Source organism: Crinia signifera, chromosome 19, assembly GCF_055691185.1.
Source record: "Crinia signifera chromosome 19, ASM5569118v1, whole genome shotgun sequence".
Lineage (NCBI taxonomy): Eukaryota > Metazoa > Chordata > Amphibia > Anura > Myobatrachidae > Crinia > Crinia signifera.
Window position 1 is genome coordinate 3,946,148 of NC_139226.1, and position 20,859 is coordinate 3,967,006.

The following is a 20,859-nucleotide window of genomic DNA, read 5'->3' on the forward strand; positions in this document are numbered from 1 at the left end:
CTACCGCAGGGAGACCGGTGCCTGAACCTTGATTACCGCATGGATACCGGTGCCTGAATCCAGACTACCGCAGGGTGACCGGTGCCTGAACCTTGATTACCGCATGGATACCGGTGCCTGAACCCCCAACTACCGCAGGATAGACCGGTGCCTGAACCCCCAACTACCGCAGGGGAGACCGGTGCCTGAATCCCGACTACTGCAGGGAGACCGGTGCCTGAACCCCAACTACTTCGGGGAGACCGGTGCCTGAATTCCCGACTACCTCGGGAACACCGGGGCCTGATTCCCGACTACCACAGGGAGACCGGTGCCTGAACCCGGACTACCTCAGGAGACCGGTGCCTGAATCTTGACTACCACAGGGAGACCGGTGCCTGAATCCCGACTACCTCAGGAAGACCGTTGCCTGAATCCCGACTACCACAGGGAGACCGGTGCCTGAACCTTGATTACCGCATGGATACCAGTGCCTGAATCCCGACTACCGCAGGGTGACCGGTGCCTGAACCTTGATTACTGCATGGATACCGGTGCCTGAATCCCGACTATCTCAGGGAGACCGTGGCCTGAATCCCGACTACCACAGGGGGACCGCTGCCTGAATCCCGACTACCGCAGGGAGACCGGTGCCTAAATTCCGACTACCGCAGGGAGACCGGTGCCTGAATCCCGACTACCGCAGGGAGACCGGTGCCTGAATCACCACTACCGCAGGGGGACCGGTGCCTGAATCCCAAATACCGCATGGTGACCGGTGCCTGTATCCTGACTGCCGCAGGCAGACTAGGGATGCCAATCCCGGGGCATTTTTTCAATCCCGGGATTCGGGATTGAAAAATGCTCAATCCCGGGATTCCCGGGATCCCGGGATTGGCCTCCCTAATAAAAAAAAACGGCCCCTCCCCCAGATGACAATATAAATTTCTCCTAAAGCTGCCCCCCGCACTGTCACTTACGGCGGCGGGGGTTGTGGTGACAGGGCAGCAGCAGGACGGCTATCTCCGGCGGGTGGGCGGAAGGCTGGGGTTGGCACATCGGGCGTCTGTCCGGCTTTGGGACAGTGTGCTGTGCTGACAGGCAGAGCAGCGGCTGGGCTGCACAGCGTGACGTGATGTCAGGGTTCACGCTGCGCAGCCTGGGCGCCGCCATGCTTGTCAGCACAGCACTCAGTCCCTCCCAACTCCCGACAGCAGCACCGGGGGTAAGAAACAGTCAGCCGGGCAGCATCTGAGCCATCTTCTTGTGCTCAGTGCTGCCCGGCTTTAAACCAAAACTAATGGGGTTACTAATCCCGGAATCCCGGGATTGGAAGCTTCAATCCCGGGATTCAAATCCCGGCAATTTTAGGTCAAAATCCCGGGATCCCGCCAATCCCGATCCCGGGATTGGCCTCCCTAAGGCAGACCTTTGCCTGAATCCCGACTACCACAGGGAGACCGGTGCCTGAACCCCAACTACTTTGGGGAGACCGGTGCCTGAATCTCGACTGCCTCAGGGAGATCGGTGCCTGAACCCCAACTACCGCAGGGAGACCGGTGCCCGAACCCCAACTACCGCAGTGAGACAAGTGTCTGAACCTCGAATACCTCAGGGAGACCAGTGCCTGAATTCCAACTACCTCAGGGAGACCGGTGCCTGAACCCCGACTACTTCATTGAGACCGGTGCCTGAATCCCGACTACCTCAGAGAGACCGGTGCCTGAACCCCGACTACCTCAGGGAGACCGGTGCTTGAACTCCGACTACCGCAGGGAGACCGGTGCTTGAACCCCAACTACCGCAGGGAGACGGTGCTTGAACCCCAACTACCACAGGGGGACCGGTGCCTGAATCCTGACTACCTCAGGAAGACCGTTGCCTGAATCCCGACTACCACAGGGAGACCGGTGCCTGAACTTTGATTACCGCATGGATACCGGTGCCTGAATCCCGACTACCGCAGGGTGACCGGTGCCTGAACCTTGATTACCGCATGGATACTGGTGCCTGAACCCCCAACTACCGCAGGGGAGACCGGTGCCTGAATCCCGACTACTGCAGGGAGACCGGTGCCTGAACCCCAACTACTTCGGGGAGACCGGTGCCTGAATCCCGACTACCTCGGGAACACCGGTGCCTGATTCCCGACTACCGCAGGGAGACCGGTGCCTGAACCCGGACTACCTCGAGAGACCGGTGCCTGAATCTTGACTACCACAGGGACACCGGTGCCTGAATCCCGACTACCTCAGGAAGACCGTTGCCTGAATCCCGACTACCGCAGGGAGACCGGTGCCTGAACCTTGATTACCGCATGGATACCGGTGCCTGAATCCCGACTACCGCAGGGTGACCGGTGCCTGAACCTTGATTACCGCATGGATACCGGTGCCTGAACCCCCAACTACCGCAGGGGAGACCGGTGCCTGAACCCCAACTACTTTGGGGAGACCGGTGCCTGAATCTCGACTGCCTCAGGGAGATCGGTGCCTGAACCCCAACTACCGCAGGGAGACCGGTGCCCGAACCCCAACTACCGCAGTGAGACAAGTGTCTGAACCTCGAATACCTCAGGGAGACCAGTGCCTGAATTCCAACTACCTCAGGGAGACCGGTGCCTGAACCCCGACTACTTCATTGAGACCGGTGCCTGAATCCCGACTACCTCAGAGAGACCGGTGCCTGAACCCCGACTACCTCAGGGAGACCGGTGCTTGAACTCCGACTACCGCAGGGAGACCGGTGCTTGAACCCCAACTACCGCAGGGAGACGGTGCTTGAACCCCAACTACCACAGGGGGACCGGTGCCTGAATCCTGACTACCTCAGGAAGACCGTTGCCTGAATCCCGACTACCACAGGGAGACCGGTGCCTGAACTTTGATTACCGCATGGATACCGGTGCCTGAATCCCGACTACCGCAGGGTGACCGGTGCCTGAACCTTGATTACCGCATGGATACCGGTGCCTGAACCCCCAACTACCGCAGGGGAGACCGGTGCCTGAATCCCGACTACTGCAGGGAGACCGGTGCCTGAACCCCAACTACTTCGGGGAGACCGGTGCCTGAATCCCGACTACCTCGGGAACACCGGTGCCTGATTCCCGACTACCGCAGGGAGACCGGTGCCTGAACCCGGACTACCTCGAGAGACCGGTGCCTGAATCTTGACTACCACAGGGACACCGGTGCCTGAATCCCGACTACCTCAGGAAGACCGTTGCCTGAATCCCGACTACCGCAGGGAGACCGGTGCCTGAACCTTGATTACCGCATGGATACCGGTGCCTGAATCCCGACTACCGCAGGGTGACCGGTGCCTGAACCTTGATTACCGCATGGATACCGGTGCCTGAACCCCCAACTACCGCAGGGGAGACCGGTGCCTGAACCCCCAACTACCGCAGGGGAGACCGGTGCCTGAATCCCGACTACTGCAGGGAGACCGGTGCCTGAACCCCAACTTCTTCGGGGAGACCGGTGCCTGAATTCCCGACTACCTCGGGAACACCGGGGCCTGATTCCCGACTACCACAGGGAGACCGGTGCCTGAACCCGGACTACCTCAGGAGACCGGTGCCTGAATCTTGACTACCACAGGGAGACCGGTGCCTGAACCTTGATTACTGCATGGATACCGGTGCCTGAATCCCGACTATCTCAGGGAGACCGTTGCCTGAATCCCGACTACCACAGGGGGACCGCTGCCTGAATCCCGACTACCGCAGGGAGACCGGTGCCTAAATTCCGACTACCGCAGGGAGACCGGTGCCTGAATCCCGACTACCGTAGGGAGACCGGTGCCTGAATCCCGACTACCGCAGGGAGAGCGGTGCCTGAATCCCGACTACCGTAGGGAGACCGGTGCCTGAATCCCGACTACCGCACGGAGACCGGTGCCTGAATCACCACTACCGCAGGGGGACCAGTGCCTGAATCCCAAATACCGCATGGTGACCGGTGCCTGAATCCCGACTACCTCAGGAAGACCGTTGCCTGAATCCCGACTACCACAGGGAGACCGGTGCCTGAACCTTGATTACCGCATGGATACCAGTGCCTGAATCCCGACTACCGCAGGGTGACCGGTGCCTGAACCTTGATTACTGCATGGATACCGGTGCCTGAATCCCGACTATCTCAGGGAGACCGTTGCCTGAATCCCGACTACCACAGGGGGACCACTGCCTGAATCCCGACTACCGCAGGGAGACCGGTGCCTAAATTCCGACTACCGCAGGGAGACCGGTGCCTGAATCCCGACTACCGCAGGGAGACCGGTGCCTGAATCCCGACTACCGCAGGGAGAGCGGTGCCTGAATCCCGACTACCGTAGGGAGACCGGTGCCTGAATCCCGACTACCGCACGGAGACCGGTGCCTGAATCACCACTACCGCAGGGGGACCAGTGCCTGAATCCCAAATACCGCATGGTGACCGGTGCCTGTATCCCGACTGCCGCAGGCAGACCTTTGCCTGAATCCCGACTACCACAGGGAGACCGGTGCCTGAACCCCAACTACTTTGGGGAGACCGGTGCCTGAATCTCGACTGCCTCAGGGAGATCGGTGCCTGAACCCCAACTACCGCAGGGAGACCGGTGCCCGAACCCCAACTACCGCAGTGAGACAAGTGTCTGAACCTCGAATACCTCAGGGAGACCAGTGCCTGAATTCCAACTACCTCAGGGAGACCGGTGCCTGAACCCCGACTACTTCATTGAGACTGGTGCCTGAATCCCGACTACCTCAGGGAGGCCGGTGCCTGAATCCCGTACTACCACAGAGAGACCGGTGCCTGAACCCCGACTACCTCAGGGAGACCGGTGCTTGAACTCCGACTACCGCAGGGAGACCGGTGCTTGAACCCCAACTACCGCAGGGAGACGGTGCTTGAACCCCAACTACCACAGGGGGACCGGTGCCTGAATCCCGACTACCTCAGGGTGACCGGTGCCTAAACCTTGATTACCGCATGGAGACCGGTGCCCGAATCCCGACTAACTCAGGGAGACCGGTACCCGAATCCCGACTACCTCAGGGAGACCGGTGCCTGAATCCCGACAACCTCAGGGAGACCGGTGCCTGAACCCCGACTACCGCAGGGAGACCGGTGCTTGAACCCCAACTACCGCAGGGAGACCGGTGCTTGAACCCCAACTACCGCAGGGGAGACCGGTGCCTGAATCCCGACTACCGCAGGGAGACCGGTGCCTGAACCCCTACTACCACTTGGGAGACCGGTGCCTGAACCCCTACTACCACTTGGGAGACCGGTGCCTGAACCCCTACTACCACTTGGGAGACCGGTGCCTGAATCCCGACTACCGCAGGGTGACCGTTGCCTGAATCCCGACTACCTCAGGGAGACCGTTGCCTGAATCCCGACTACCGCAGGGGAGACTGGTGCCTGAATCTCGACTACCGCAGGGAGACCGGTGCCTGAATCCCGACAACCGCAGGGAGACCGGTGCCTGAATCCCGAATACCGCATGGTGACCGGTGCCTGTATCCCGACTGCCTCAGGGAGCCCGGTGCCTGAACCCTGACTGCCGCAGGCAGACCTTTGTCTGAATCCCGACTACCGCAGGGAGACCGTTGCCTGAATCCCGACTACCGCAGGGGGACCGGAGCCTGAATCCCGACTACCGCAGGCAGACCGGTGCCTGAATCCCGACTACCGCAGGGAGACCGGTGCCTGAATCCCGACTACCGCAGGGAGACCGGTGCCTGAATCCCGAATACCGCATGGTGACCGGTGCCTGTATCCCGACTGCCTCAGGGAGCCCGGTGCCTGAACCCTGACTGCCGCAGGCAGACCTTTGTCTGAATCTCGACTACCGCAGGGAGACCGGTGCCTGAATCCCGACTGCCTCAGGGAGATTGGTGCCTGAACCCAGACTACCTCATTGAGACCGGTGCCTGAATCCCGACTACCTCATTGAGACCGGTGCCTGAATCCCGACTACCTCATTGAGACCGGTGCCTGAATCCCGACTACCTCAGGGAGACCGGTGCCTGAATCCCGACTACCTCAGGGAGACCGGTGCCTGAATCCCGACTACCTCAGGGAGATCGGTGCCTGAATCCCGACTACCTCAGGGAGAGGTTAGGCTGTGCGGAGGAAGAGTTAGGGTTAGGTGGTGAGGAGGAAGAGTTAGGGTTACGTGGCGGGGAGGGATAGTTAGGGTTAGGCTGTTGGGAACGAGAGTTAGGGTTAGGCTGTAGGGAGGGAGAGTTAGGGTTAGGCTTTAGGGAGGAAGAGTTAGGGTTACGTGGTGGGGAGGGAGAGTTAGGGTTAGGCGGTGCTGTATGCTGGTCATCCATACGTGTCCTGTATTAAGGTCTGTGTATGGACGCCATTGAAGCTTCTTTGTTCAGAGACTCACACCATGTAAAGCTAAGTTTCCACACGTTACATTTCTCCACCCAAAGCGGTTATGTGATTTTGGTGAGTGTTGACTGCTGTGCTTTGTTGTCCTAGGGTGATCTGTGGGGTCATCGCCTGCGCCTTTCTGTTCTGCCAGCGCTGGCTCCTGGGATATGTCCGGAGAAATCCTTTCACCATTAAGCTTTTGGCGACTGAGTAAGTGTAAAACGCTCATCCCCGCACCCGGAGAATATTCTCCAACTCCAAATGTATGTATAGCTGGGTGGACACGATGGACCATGAATGATACATTCATGGTCCATTGTGTCCACCCAGCTATACATAGCTGAATATTGTATTTATTACTCCGCATAGAGCTAAACATTGTGTTTGTGTATTTGTGTCTAGTAAACCCGTGTACTCCGCCTTGGTGGCCCTTCTGCTGGGGTCGATAACGTTTCCTAATTTCCTGGGGAACTTCCTGGCGTCACGGGTACGTTCACCATCCAGCATCCTCTATTTTCCGCTATACTATATCTATGTAGAGTGGGTGTGTTGTCCATTACTTAGAGTGGGTGTGATGATCATTATGTAGAGTGGGTGTGATGATCATTATGTAGAGTGGGTGTGTTGTCCATTACTTAGAGTGGGTGTGATGATCATTATGTAGAGCAGGTGTTATGGTCATTACGTTGAGTGGGTTTGATGATCATTATGTGGAGTTATATGTGATGGCTATTACATACAGCAGGTGAGATGACCGTTATGTAGAATCTGTGTGATGACCACTATGTAGGATTGGGTGATGACCATTACCTAGAGTGTAAGTAGGCACAGAAGTTGGTGAGGTAGATTTGCCAGGCCAGTCCTTGTTTACCAATCCTATGACTGCATTCTACTTATCTAACTCTTGTTCCACTGATCCCCTCATCCCTATTATTCATGGGATGCAGTCAAAATCTCGACGGTCAAAATCCCGACAGGGTCAAAATCCCGAACGGGTCATAATACCGACAAGGACAAAATCCCGACATGGACAAAATCCCGACAGGGTCAAAATCCCAATATTTAAAATCCCGACAGGGTCAAAATCCCAATATTTAAAATCCCGACAGGGTCAAAATCCCGACATATAGAATGTACAAGTGAAACAGTCTACATGCCTTTCGGTCGACAGGTGCGAGGTCGACATGGGTTTTTTCACTGTTTTTTGAACCGACATGTGCCGACAGGCGGTATTTCATGCCCTACCATCCACTACGGCGGGTGGGAGAATAAAATAGTGGGTACTTATGTATTATCTGGGCTCCCATGTTAAATGCACCCCATTTTTTCATACCCCTACTATTCAACTATGCATGGAGTTGATTGTATATAGTGTGGCGAGCGCAGCGAGTCAGCGTGCCCGAAGCGTGGCGACCGGACGCGGTCTCATAAGAAAATCGGGAGCCCAGATATTACATAAGTACCAAATAGTGTGCCGAGCGCAGCGAGGCACCGTGCCCGAAGCATTGCGAGTGAAGCGAGTGATGCGAGGGGCTGCGGTACACTTGCAACTGTGTCCATGTCGACTGTGTCGACATTCAGGTAAAAAAACAGTGAAAAAACCCATGTCGACCTCGCACCTGTCGACCGAAAGTCATGTAGAGTGTTTCACCTGTACATTCTATATGTCGGGATTTTGACCCTGTCGGAATTTTAAATGTCGGGATTTTGACCCTGTTGGGATTTTAAATGTCGGGATTTTGTCCATGTCGGGATTTTGTCCTTGTCGGTATTTTGACCCGTTCGGGATTTTGACCCTGTCGGGATTTTGACCATCGGGATTTCATACCGGATCCTTACTCATTGCTGGGATCCTCTACAAATCCCAACAGTTACTTGTCATATACATGCAATGCGACTACTACACTATGCAGGTGTACTGAAGAGTATTCCTCCATTGATGTATGATGTGTGTCCTCTTTTCCTCTCGCTTGTGTCCATCCACGTTGTCCTGCTCAGCTCACGATGAAGGAACTCCTTATCTCTCTCTTTGACAATCGAACCTGGTGGACGCTGTCCCAGAATGCCTCAGTTCCAAGGCAGCTAGGAGTGGACCCCAATAATTTGTGGCTGGAATGGTCAAACCCTCAAATCACTATTTTTGGCACTTTGGCGTTTTTCATTGTCATGAAGGTAAATTTCTGATATAAATGTTCTCTCTGCAGCTCGGATGATCTTATCCCAATCCGTAACATCCTCCAGTGACAGATCCCATCCTCAGAAATATCTTCTTCTTCTCAGAATAAATATTCCTCCAGGGTTTGATTTCTCATTAAGAGAAGTGCAAGTGTCTGGACATGTATGTCCAATATATACAGTATATTCCTCCTAGAAGATATTTTGATATCTAGAGGCAATATTAATGCAAAATGAGGCCTGTAATCTCAGTAAGAGCGAGTGACAGCAACGTCGGAAGATTACAGAAGACACGCTGAGAGCAACACAGTAGAGAGAGAGAGATAAAGCACCAGCCAATCAGCTTTGAAATGTCATTTTTCAAACACAGCCTTGAGCATGAATGTTATGCTGGTTGGACCGTACTTTATTTCTCTCCACGTTATCTACCATCAAGGTGGTACATCTGCCCCACTGTAAAATAAGTCATTTATTAGTAATCGTTTTGAGGAGTCAGCGTCTGATTGGCTCATACCTCGCTGATACCACTGGTCAATTATGAATCATACTGTAGGAGTGAATATTGGCGGCGCCCAGCGTGTACATAGAGGCAGCGGTGTGGGTGAGGCCCTCACAGCTCACGTGACTGCCCTCCCCGTCTCCTGTCCTATGCCGGTTGTTATCCATCTGCAGAATCGGTAGATTGGTCTTTCCCTGAGAATATGATGACTCTCCGTCTTGTTTTCCAGTTCTGGATGTTCACCTTGGTCACCACGCTGCCCCTGCCCGCTGGCTACTTCATGCCGGTGTTTATATATGGTGAGTTTCCTTGATGTCCAAGGGTTCATAGACCACAGGGGACAGAGGACACAACATAGCCCCTTATACACTGCTTGTCTATTGGGGATGCGCCTGGTCATTCAGGATGCCGGCAGTTGGAATACCGAAGCAGGTATCCCGACACTGGAGGGTGGTGTAAGTCCGACGTCACTCAGAATGGCCATGCCGGAATCCCGACTGTTGGCATTCCAAACATAAATATGCCGAGGCTTGTTAGGGTGAGGACGCTGAAGGGGGAGGGTTTAGGCAGTAGAGGGTAGGTTAGATTCTGGGGAGGAACGGAGCAACACTTGAATTCCCCCCACAGAGGTGAGAGGTACTGTTAGCCTTTTATTATATTGGATGTTATGTTACATAAGTCTGCGTTCCCAGAACTATGGAGGGTTATTCTGGTTCACTTGCAAAGGAACATTCACTCTCTAATGGACAAAACCATGTGCACTGCAGGTGGGGCAGATGTAACATGTGCAGAGAGAGTTAGATTTCTGTGTTTTATTGTTTCTGTGCAGGGTAAATACTGGCTGCTTTATTTTTACACTGTAATATAGATATCAGTTTGAAGTACAAACCCCACCCAAATCTAACTCTCTCTGCACATGTTACATCTGCCCCGCCTGCAGTGCACATGGTTTTGTCCATTAGAGAGTGATTGTGCCTTTGCGAGTGAACTAGAATAACCCCCTAGGTGTATTCAGTACAGCGCATAAGGTGGTGGATTATCCATGTTGTCTGCAGGCTGCATCCTCTATAATGGTTAGCCACACCCCCGGTGGTGGCTAACCACACCCCCAGTGGTACCAGTGGTGGCTTGCCACACCCCTTAAGCATGGGTCCTTACCACTGCATTCTCCAGCTCTTCATGCCCCAGTGCGACACTGGTGTGTGTGTGTGGCCTCATTGCACTGCTGTCCTTTCCAGGGGCTGCCATTGGACGGTTGGTGGGTGAAACAGTTGCCTATATCTTCCCAGATGGCATCACAACAGATGGCATTCGTAACCCCATTATTCCTGGAGGCTATGCACTGGCAGGTGAGAATGACGCTGGTAACCCAGATATACAGTGGTCTCACTGTTACATAGCGTCTTATTGGCAAAACAGAGGAAAAGGACGCACAAGCAGCTTCTGCTAATTACAATTATAGAATGGCTGCGTAATGCCTAAGAAGGCTAGATGTAGATGGATTTTGGGACTGCGACCGCACGGCCTTTCTGTATCCACCATATTTATTCTGAACATATGCCGTCATGTCTGTGTTGTGCAGGAGCCGCGGCCTATTCCGGGGCAGTGACGCACACCCTCTCCACGGCATTGCTTGCCTTTGAAGCCACCGGTCAGATAGCGCATATCCTTCCTGTCATACTGTCTGTGCTCATCGCCAATGCCATCTCCCAGAAGTTCCAACCATCTTTCTACGATGGCACCATCATTGTAAAGAAGCTTCCGTATCTTCCTCGTATTCGGAGTCGGCAGATAAAGTGAGGGAACTCTGTTTACTTGGTGACTATGTGATCCCACTGGAGCCTTTACCCCCGTACCATGTAGAAAAAAATCCCACTTCTAAAAATGAAGAACTTCCTGGTTTCTTGGTGGTGGCACCTGCCTTCTACTCCAGCTTCTACTCCGACCATACTTCTCTATATAGTGTATATGTCATTTTGTAGGTGTATTATATCCTCTGTGAATGTTCTGCCTCCATAGCTCATACAAGGTGAACACCAAGGAGTTTATGAACATAGATCTTAAGGTCCTCTCCAAAGAGGCCAGTTTTGAAGAGGTTCTCCAGGTTATTACCTCTTCTGATGACTCTGAGTTCCCTGTGGTGGACAACACAGGTACGTTGTCATCAAACTCATTTCCTGTCCCCAGGAGTCACACAGATGAGGATGTTAATGTTGAATGGAGATGGTCTTTCAGGGCATTGGATCTCAGTATCCCGGGGGTAGTTTTCCAAGACACAAGGCTCTAGACCTTTAATGGGATAACTGAGAAGAACCTTAATCCAGATTGCCTTGAACATTGAGTGCCTGGTCATTTTCAAGGCTCATGAATTTTGGGTTGGTTTGGGATTGCAAAGACAGATTCTATATCAAAGTGACTCACGCGTTTCACATATTCGATGCCTTTGGGCTAATTAACCATGGAGCCTCTCATGCTTTCTGTGAAATAGTAAGCGTGTTATAAACATCAATGTATTACATGTCCCAGAACATATGATGAGAAACCTGACACATGAATTGATATTGTGTGATTACATTTTCTACAGAGTCTCGTGTTTTGGTGGGTACCGTGAAGAGGTCTCAGCTGGTCCGTTTTCTGGAGACCCATGAGTCCAGTCAGGAACCCAGGAACATGGAACATAAGGTGAAAGAATAGCAGGGATCAGGGCTCCTACTCATGCGATGTACTGCTACATGGACTCGAGAAGTCCTGGCAACACACTATATATATATATATGTCTCTCATACATGTCCGTGCTTTACACGCAGACCACATATGATGGTAACCTGAGCGATGGGTGCACCATTGAACCAGTCAATTTCCAGCTGTCTTCATGGACATCTCTACATGAGGTAAGTGCCCCTAAGCACTGAGCTGGTGCACATTGCTCTCAGTAAGTGACCTCTGCCCTCCCTGTCACAGGCTCATCACCTCTTTGAGTCGCTAAATCTTCAACATTTGTTTGTCACCGAATACGGGAAGCTGGTTGGCCAGGTTACACGGAAGGAGGTAAGAGTTCTGGGAAGGGGGAAAGGGGTGTGTGTCCTGTAGTGATACTAATATCTTGGTGAGTAGTCATGCCTTATACCCGATCCTCTACTACATTATAGGAGACCCTAAGAGGCCCTTGCACAAGTGATCTGAACCTGTTTATTTTAATTTGTTTGGGTGTAAATAGTGGTGTAACTCCCAGAGACATTGGAGGCATTGGCTGCTGGGCTCCAGCTGTCAGAGGAGGCTGCTGAACTAGGAAAGGTTCCTAACACATTCTTTAAACACAGCCTGTAACATATAAGGCAGAATCTGATCTGCTGGCACTTTATCAAGACAAAAAGGGATATTTTGGGCTAGCAGGAGCCTTAAGCCCCAACTGTCCCATCTCACCTGGCGCTTTCCTCCACGTTCATAGTTTTGTAAGATAATTACATTGTGTATACTTTAATTTAATGTCGTTTTCTTACACAACCAGCTGCGGGACGTATACCCGGGTGACCTTCCCACATAGACAGCTAAGACAAAAGATGTGTATACACTGCGCTGCGGGTTTTGTGTAAAAATGAATGAGTGAATATTAAATGTTCCACACTGATCACAAAGACACTGGACACTCTAATTAATGAATAAATGAATGAACTGGTATGAACTGGGGGAGGGCCTGTCGCTGGAGCTGGGCACCTGGTTACTGATCCTCTGCCCCTGCCTAGGGAATATCCTGCCTACGTCCATGTGACGCATCGTTATTATCTGTGTCGTTTCAGATTAGGATAGCCATTGAGAACCTGGCGAACCCCAAATAAGGCTCTTTGTATAGAGGTCAGGAGACTCCAATGCAGCTGAGGACAGATGCACGGACCCCTCTGAGGTGATCCCGGGGACTCCCTTATACAGACCAGGATACCACCGACAGCAGGAGCGGGAGTTCTGTCCGCACTGCCCTTAGAATAGATGTCACCTGTGTCTCTCTGTATTCATTTATCTTGTCACTTCTTATTGTAGGGCGTTCACAGATATTAATGACCAGACAAATCACACGTTTAGCGCCCCACTTGGGGGCACAGCTGTATTTCACACAGAGATACAACGCTCACATCACCTTGGGGATCACACCTGTCTGTATGGTGCATCAGGGAGGGAGGGGGGGGGGCTGTTTCTGTGGCCCCAACATTCCAGGAACCAGCACAGCAGTGATACATTGGCTTCAGTCGCCACGATTCCCGATTAATCACCTACAGAGGCCGCATCTTCGTCATTTACACTTGTTATGATTAATGTTGGAAAATAAAACATTTTATATTATTCTGTGTCTTTATTATTAGAATTGCTTCTACGCCAGGTGAGATGGAACCTTCACTGTGAGATATTGGGATGTATAACAGAGATGTATATTATTCAGTATAAGGGCAGGATGTACAAAGCATCGCCTCCGCCATGTGGAACATCGCGCCACATAGATACATATGTATTTACCTATGCGATTAGTATCACAAAGTACAGCTCTAGCGATAAATGATGCCCTTTTCGATGTTGTAAATGCCTGGTCCCTCTGCGCTCTCGGTGATGTGACTGGATAGGCTGCACTCTCAGTGATGTCACTGGTTCGTGTGACTGGATAGGCTGCACTCTCAGTGATGTCATTGACTCCCAGTAACTGGATAGGCTGCACTCTCAGTGATGTCACTGGCTCCTAGTGACTGGATAGGCTGCACTCTCAGTAATGTCACTGACTCTCAGTGACTGGATAGGCTGCACTCTCAGTGATGTCATTGACTCCCAGTAACTGGATAGGATGCACTCTCAGTGATGTCATTGACTCCCAGTAACTGGATTGGCTGCGCTCTCAGTGATGTCACTGGCTCCTAGTGACTGGATAGGCTGCACTCTCAGTAATGTCACTGACTCTCAGTGACTGGATAGGCTGCACTCTCAGTGATGTCACTGGTTTGTGTGACTGGATAGGCTGCACTCTCAGTGATGTCATTGACTCCCAGTAACTCGATAGGCTGCACTCTCAGTGATGTCACTGGCTCTTAGTGACTGGATAGGCTGCACTCTCAGTAATGTCACTGACTCTCAGTGACTGGATAGGCTGCACTCTCAGTGATGTCAGTGGCTCCCAGTAACTGGATAGGCTGCAAACTCAGTGATGTCACTGGTTCCTAGTGACTGGATAGGCTGCACTTAGTTATGTAACTGGTTCCTAGTGACTGGATAGGACACCCTCTTAGTGATGTCACTGGTTCCTAGTGACTGGATAGGCTGCACTTAGTGATGTCACTGGTTCCTAGTGACTGGATAGGCTGAACTCTCAGTGATGTCACTGGTTCCTAGTGACTGATGGGCTGCATTCTCAGTGATGTCACTGGTTCCTAGTGACTGGATAGGCTGCACTTAGTGATGTCACTGGTTCCTAGTGACTGGATAGGCTGAACTCTCAGTGATGTCACTGGTTCCTAGTGACTGGATAGGCTGCACTTAGTGATGTCACTGGTTCCTAGTGAATGGATAGGCCGCCCTCTCAGTGATGTCACTGGTTCCTAGTGACTGGATAGGCTGCACTTAGTGATGTCACTGGTTCCTAGTGACTGATGGGCTGCATTCTCAGAGATGTCACTGGTTCCAAGTGACTGGATAGGCTGCACTTAGTGATGTCACTGGTTCCTAGTGACTGGATAGGCTGAACTCTCAGTGATGTCACTGGTTCCTAGTGACTGGGTAGGCTGCACTTAGTGATGTCACTGGTTCCTAGTGAATGGATAGGCCGCCCTCTCAGTGATGTCACTGGCACTGGTTCCTAGTGACTGGATAGGCTGCACTTAGTGATGTCACTGGTTCCTAGGGACTGATGGGCTGCATTCTCAGTGATGTCACTGGTTCCAAGTGACTGGATAGGCTGCACTCTCAGTAATGTCACTGACTCTCAGTGACTGGATAGGCTGCACTCTCAGTGATGTCACTGGTTCGTGTGACTGGATAGGCTGCACTCTCAGTGATGTCATTGACTCCCAGTAACTCGATAGGCTGCACTCTCAGTGATGTCACTGGCTCTTAGTGACTGGATAGGCTGCACTCTCAGTAATGTCACTGACTCTCAGTGACTGGATAGGCTGCACTCTCAGTGATGTCACTGGTTCGTGTGACTGGATAGGCTGCACTCTCAGTGATGTCAGTGGCTCCCAGTAACTGGATAGGCTGCAAACTCAGTGATGTCACTGGTTCCTAGTGACTGGATAGGCTGCACTTAGTGATGTCACTGGTTCCTAGTGACTGGATAGGACACCCTCTCCTTGATGTCACTGGTTCCTAGTGACTGGATAGGCTGCACTTAGTGATGTCACTGGTTCCTAGTGACTGGATAGGCTGAACTCTCAGTGATGTCACTGGTTCCTAGTGACTGATGGGCTGCATTCTCCGTGATGTCACTGGTTCCTAGTGACTGGATAGGCTGCACTTAGTGATGTCACTGGTTCCTAGTGACTGGATAGGCTGAACTCTCAGTGATGTCACTGGTTCCTAGTGACTGGATAGGCTGCACTTAGTGATGTCACTGGTTCCTAGTGAATGGATAGGCCGCCCTCTCAGTGATGTCACTGGTTCCTAGTGACTGGATAGGCTGCACTTAGTGATGTCACTGGTTCCTAGTGACTGATGGGCTGCATTCTCAGAGATGTCACTGGTTCCAAGTGACTGGATAGGCTGCACTTAGTGATGTCACTGGTTCCTAGTGACTGGATAGGCTGAACTCTCAGTGATGTCACTGGTTCCTAGTGACTGGGTAGGCTGCACTTAGTGATGTCACTGGTTCCTAGTGAATGGATAGGCCGCCCTCTCAGTGATGTCACTGGCACTGGTTCCTAGTGACTGGATAGGCTGCACTTACTGATGTCACTGGTTCCTAGGGACTGATGGGCTGCATTCTCAGTGATGTCACTGGTTCCAAGTGACTGGATAGGCTGCACTCTCAGTAATGTCACTGACTCTCAGTGACTGGATAGGCTGCACTCTCAGTGATGTCATTGACTCCCAGTAACTGGATAGGATGCACTCTCAGTGATGTCATTGACTCCCAGTAACTGGATTGGCTGCGCTCTCAGTGATGTCACTGGCTCCTAGTGACTGGATAGGCTGCACTCTCAGTAATGTCACTGACTCTCAGTGACTGGATAGGCTGCACTCTCAGTGATGTCACTGGTTCGTGTGACTGGATAGGCTGCACTCTCAGTGATGTCATTGACTCCCAGTAACTCGATAGGCTGCACTCTCAGTGATGTCACTGGCTCTTAGTGACTGGATAGGCTGCACTCTCAGTAATGTCACTGACTCTCAGTGACTGGATAGGCTGCACTCTCAGTGATGTCAGTGGCTCCCAGTAACTGGATAGGCTGCAAACTCAGTGATGTCACTGGTTCCTAGTGACTGGATAGGCTGCACTTAGTGATGTCACTGGTTCCTAGTGAATGGATAGGCCGCCCTCTCAGTAAAGTCACTGGCACTGGTTCCTAGTTATTGGATAGGCTGCACTTAGTGATGTCACTGGTTCCTAGGGACTGATGGGCTACATTCTCAGTGATGTCACTGGCTCCTAGTGACTGGATAGGCTGCACTCTCAGTAATGTCACTGACTCTCAGTGACTGGATAGGCTGCACTCTCAGTGATGTCATTGACTCCCAGTAACTGGATAGGATGCACTCTCAGTGATGTCATTGACTCCCAGTAACTGGATAGGCTGCGCTCTCAGTGATGTCACTGGCTCCTAGTGACTGGATAGGCTGCACTCTCAGTAATGTCACTGACTCTCAGTGACTGGATAGGCTGCACTCTCAGTGATGTCACTGGTTCGTGTGACTGGATAGGCTGCACTCTCAGTGATGTCATTGACTCCCAGTAACTCGATAGGCTGCACTCTCAGTGATGTCACTGGCTCTTAGTGACTGGATAGGCTGCACTCTCAGTAATGTCACTGACTCTCAGTGACTGGATAGGCTGCACTCTCAGTGATGTCACTGGTTCGTGTGACTGGATAGGCTGCACTCTCAGTGATGTCAGTGGCTCCCAGTAACTGGATAGGCTGCAAACTCAGTGATGTCACTGGTTCCTAGTGACTGGATAGGCTGCACTTAGTGATGTCACTGGTTCCTAGTGACTGGATAGGACACCCTCTCCTTGATGTCACTGGTTCCTAGTGACTGGATAGGCTGCACTTAGTGATGTCACTGGTTCCTAGTGACTGGATAGGCTGAACTCTCAGTGATGTCACTGGTTCCTAGTGACTGATGGGCTGCATTCTCCGTGATGTCACTGGTTCCTAGTGACTGGATAGGCTGCACTTAGTGATGTCACTGGTTCCTAGTGACTGGATAGGCTGAACTCTCAGTGATGTCACTGGTTCCTAGTGACTGGATAGGCTGCACTTAGTGATGTCACTGGTTCCTAGTGAATGGATAGGCCGCCCTCTCAGTGATGTCACTGGTTCCTAGTGACTGGATAGGCTGCACTTAGTGATGTCACTGGTTCCTAGTGACTGATGGGCTGCATTCTCAGAGATGTCACTGTTTCCAAGTGACTGGATAGGCTGCACTTAGTGATGTCACTGGTTCCTAGTGACTGGATAGGCTGAACTCTCAGTGATGTCACTGGTTCCTAGTGACTGGATAGGCTGCACTTAGTGATGTCACTGGTTCCTAGTGAATGGATAGGCTGCCCTCTCAGTGATGTCACTGGCACTGGTTCCTAGTGACTGGATAGGCTGCACTTAGTGATGTCACTGGTTCCTAGGGACTGATGGGCTGCATTCTCAGTGATGTCACTGGTTCCAAGTGACTGGATAGGCTGCATTTAGTGATGTCACTGGTTCCTAGTGACTGGATAGGCTGAACTCTCAGTGATGTCACTGGTTCCTAGTGACTGGATAGGCTGCACTTAGTGATGTCACTGGTTCCTAGGGACTGTATAGGCTGCACTCAATGATGTCTCAGTGGCTGTGATAGAATCAGGCTGATTGGGGGAGGAGCTGACATCACATGACTTCCCCTCACACACCTGGCCACACCTGCATTATCCCTGACACTCCCAGATAACAGCCACTCACCATATAATGATTCCCCAGTGTGCGCAGTGTGTGTGTAGCCCAGGACTTATCAGCGGCTGTGATAGAATCAGGCTGATCGGGGGCGGAGCTGACGTCACATGACTTCCCCTTACACACATGGCCACACCTGCATTCTCCCTGACACTCCCAGATAACAGCCGGTTACCACCCCCGGCCCCAGACGCCGGCTTCCTGTCAGTCACACTGTGTACAGCCGGCGATAAAAAAAAAAGCAGGATTTTATCGCAGGACGGCCGTGCACATGCGCAGTCTATCGATAATTGCCTGGTCTGCTAATTAGCAGCCATGCAATCAGGTCTGAAATAGGCCCCTGAAATCTCGATATAGCAATCTGCCTACTTGTTATCCCGACATCTAACACTAGGTGGCACCAGAACACCACATTGCTGGGAGTTCTAGGAACACCTGGCTGAGAAGGCGTTCAGCAGATGGTGGTGTATAAGACCCAGCCACCTGCCCTGGGAATTGCCCCTTGTGTTGTAGGCTGTGACACCTCAGGCTGTCACCTGAGATGTCATTGTCACTTGTGTTACTCTTCTAGATGGTGGAGTGCACCAGTTATTGGGATTTGGTAAAGAAAGGAACGGTCCAAACCCCGGACCAGCTCCCTGCAGCAAACTCTGCCGTTCTGGAGCTTGTAGTGCTTGTCCCGGTTATAGCTGAACACTACAAGCTGGGGAATGGCACAGCTGGCTGCAGAGGTGATCCGGGGTCTGCTCCGTATTCCGGGGACACCTGGTTACACTACCGGTCAGCTCCAGGTAGTGTCACCTCTTCCATGGATAACACAACACAGAGAGATCAGGCATTGTGTATTATTGTGCTGCACTGTACTGTCACACTGTATACTGTCATAGGAAAGTACTGTGCCACGGTATGCACTAATTTGAACATGTATGCTGAGGTAGGACACCCTGTAGGGACCATACCGGGAGATCTGGAGTACTTTTGGTTAATGACTGAGACATGTACCAGGCAGCAGGTCCTTGTGATCAGCATGTATATTGGTATGTTATATGTAACAGAGACACGCCAACACGCTCACTACAACATCAGCCAGGAACATGGGACGCGGCTAGACACAGACTCACAGCACAGGACAGAGTAAGGCTCAGGGGCTAAACCTTAGGCAGAAAGCCGAGCTCTCCATGGTAACAGATATATTGCTGCTGTGCGAGAGTCCACGGGGCGATCAGAGGACTGCTGCACGTTCTACGCCAGGCCACGTGTATCTGAAGCTGCTATAGGAGTCCCCGTTCTGTCCCTCTGGTGAGGACCTCCACCATCTGTCCATGGTCCTGGAGGCCACAGGTTCTAACTGTTCAGAGGTGGAGGGCCAGATGATGGATCCAGATCTCAGTGTTAGACCATTCTGGTGGCCTTGGTCTCCTCAGAGACAAATCATGGGGAGGTGCTGGAATACTGAGGTCACTATCGAGGGTCACAAAACATGATTCCGAGAACCAGTCCCTGAGGGCACCAGACCTCCCATCCGTCCATCCTGTATGACTAGTTGTAGAAGACCTCATCATCGAGGGTCACAAAACATGATTCCGAGAACCAGTCCCTGAGGGCACCAGACCTCCCATCTGTCTATCCTGTATGACTAGTTGTAGAAGACCTCATCATCGAGGGTCACAAAACATGATTCCGAGAACCAGTCCCTGAGGGCACCAGACCTCCCATCTGTCCATCCTGTATGACTAGTTGTAGAAGACCTCATCATCGAGGGTCACAAAACATGATTCCGAGAACCAGTCCCTGAGGGCACCAGACCTCCCATCTGTCCATCCTGTATGACTAGTTGTAGAAGACCTCATCATCGAGGGTCACAAAACATGATTCCGAGAACCAGTCCCTAAGGGCACCAGACCTCCCATCCGTCTATCCCGCACCACTAGTTGTAGAAGACCTCATCCTCGGATAGGGAGCTGCTGTCCACGTAGTGGAGCGAGCTGTTGAGTCGGGGTTTGCAGGCTTCCGGAGCAGTCCCTGCCTCGCCCAGTGCCGGGGCCTTGGTGTTATCCAGACTGTTACTTCTTACCCCATTCAGCAAGGGGTACCGGAACGTGGACTGGTTAGAAGGGGGCTCAGTCACATCCCATCTCTCCACGGGCAGCAGTTGGTGGGACACAGCAGCTAAGGACACAGCGGAGGAATAGGACAGGCCGGGGAGGCTTCCCCCCAGGTCTGAGCCGCAGGTCCCATGTGCATAGCTCAGCAGTCGGCTCTGTAGGTAGAGGCTCTCCATGTCTGCGGGGAAGAGAGAGACTGGTTACACAAGGCCTGGGGCTTGGGAAATGTCCAATGGGGGTACAGCCGTGAGAGGGCACTACTCTGACTACTGAAACATGAGAGAAGGGCAGAGGGGGGAGAGGGGGAGAGAATGGCAGAGGGGGGGAGGTAGAGGGAGGCAGAGGGGGAGAGGGAGAGAAGGGCAGAGGGAGAGAAGGGCAGAGGGAGAGAGGGAGAGAAGGGCAGAGGGGGAGAGGGAGGCAGAGGGGGAGAGGGAGGGAGAGAAGGGCAGAGAGGGAGAGAAGGGCAGAGAGGGAGAGAAGGGCAGAGAGGGAGAGGGAGGCAGAAGGAGAGAGGGGCAGAGGCAGAGAGGGGCAGACGGACGGACAGAGAGAGAGAGAGGGGGGGGAGAGAGAGAGAGAGGGGAGAGAGAGAGACACAGAGG

General features: G+C 52.5%; 2 protein-coding genes across 2 annotated transcripts in view; one reads left to right on the forward strand and one right to left on the reverse strand.

Annotated features, from left to right (window-relative positions):
• CLCNKA (chloride voltage-gated channel Ka) overlaps positions 1-13,482 on the forward strand; it is a 37,867-nt gene extending 24,385 nt beyond the window's left edge. The window contains exons 10-20 of the mRNA XM_083161827.1: positions 6,468-6,569; positions 6,762-6,846; positions 8,358-8,531; positions 9,263-9,332; positions 10,272-10,382; positions 10,616-10,829; positions 11,053-11,186; positions 11,618-11,715; positions 11,841-11,924; positions 11,995-12,081; positions 12,831-13,482. Coding sequence (XP_083017953.1) covers positions 6,468-6,569; positions 6,762-6,846; positions 8,358-8,531; positions 9,263-9,332; positions 10,272-10,382; positions 10,616-10,829; positions 11,053-11,186; positions 11,618-11,715; positions 11,841-11,924; positions 11,995-12,081; positions 12,831-12,869 — 1,198 coding nt within the window. The 3' untranslated portion in view covers positions 12,870-13,482. The remainder of the gene's footprint in view (positions 1-6,467; positions 6,570-6,761; positions 6,847-8,357; positions 8,532-9,262; positions 9,333-10,271; positions 10,383-10,615; positions 10,830-11,052; positions 11,187-11,617; positions 11,716-11,840; positions 11,925-11,994; positions 12,082-12,830) is intronic.
• The window catches only part of FAM131C (family with sequence similarity 131 member C), a 61,728-nt gene continuing 54,085 nt past the window's right edge, over positions 13,217-20,859 (reverse strand). Inside the window, exon 6 of the mRNA XM_083161828.1 lies at positions 13,217-20,432. Within this exon, the coding sequence (XP_083017954.1) occupies positions 20,077-20,432 (356 nt within the window). The 3' untranslated portion in view covers positions 13,217-20,076. The remainder of the gene's footprint in view (positions 20,433-20,859) is intronic.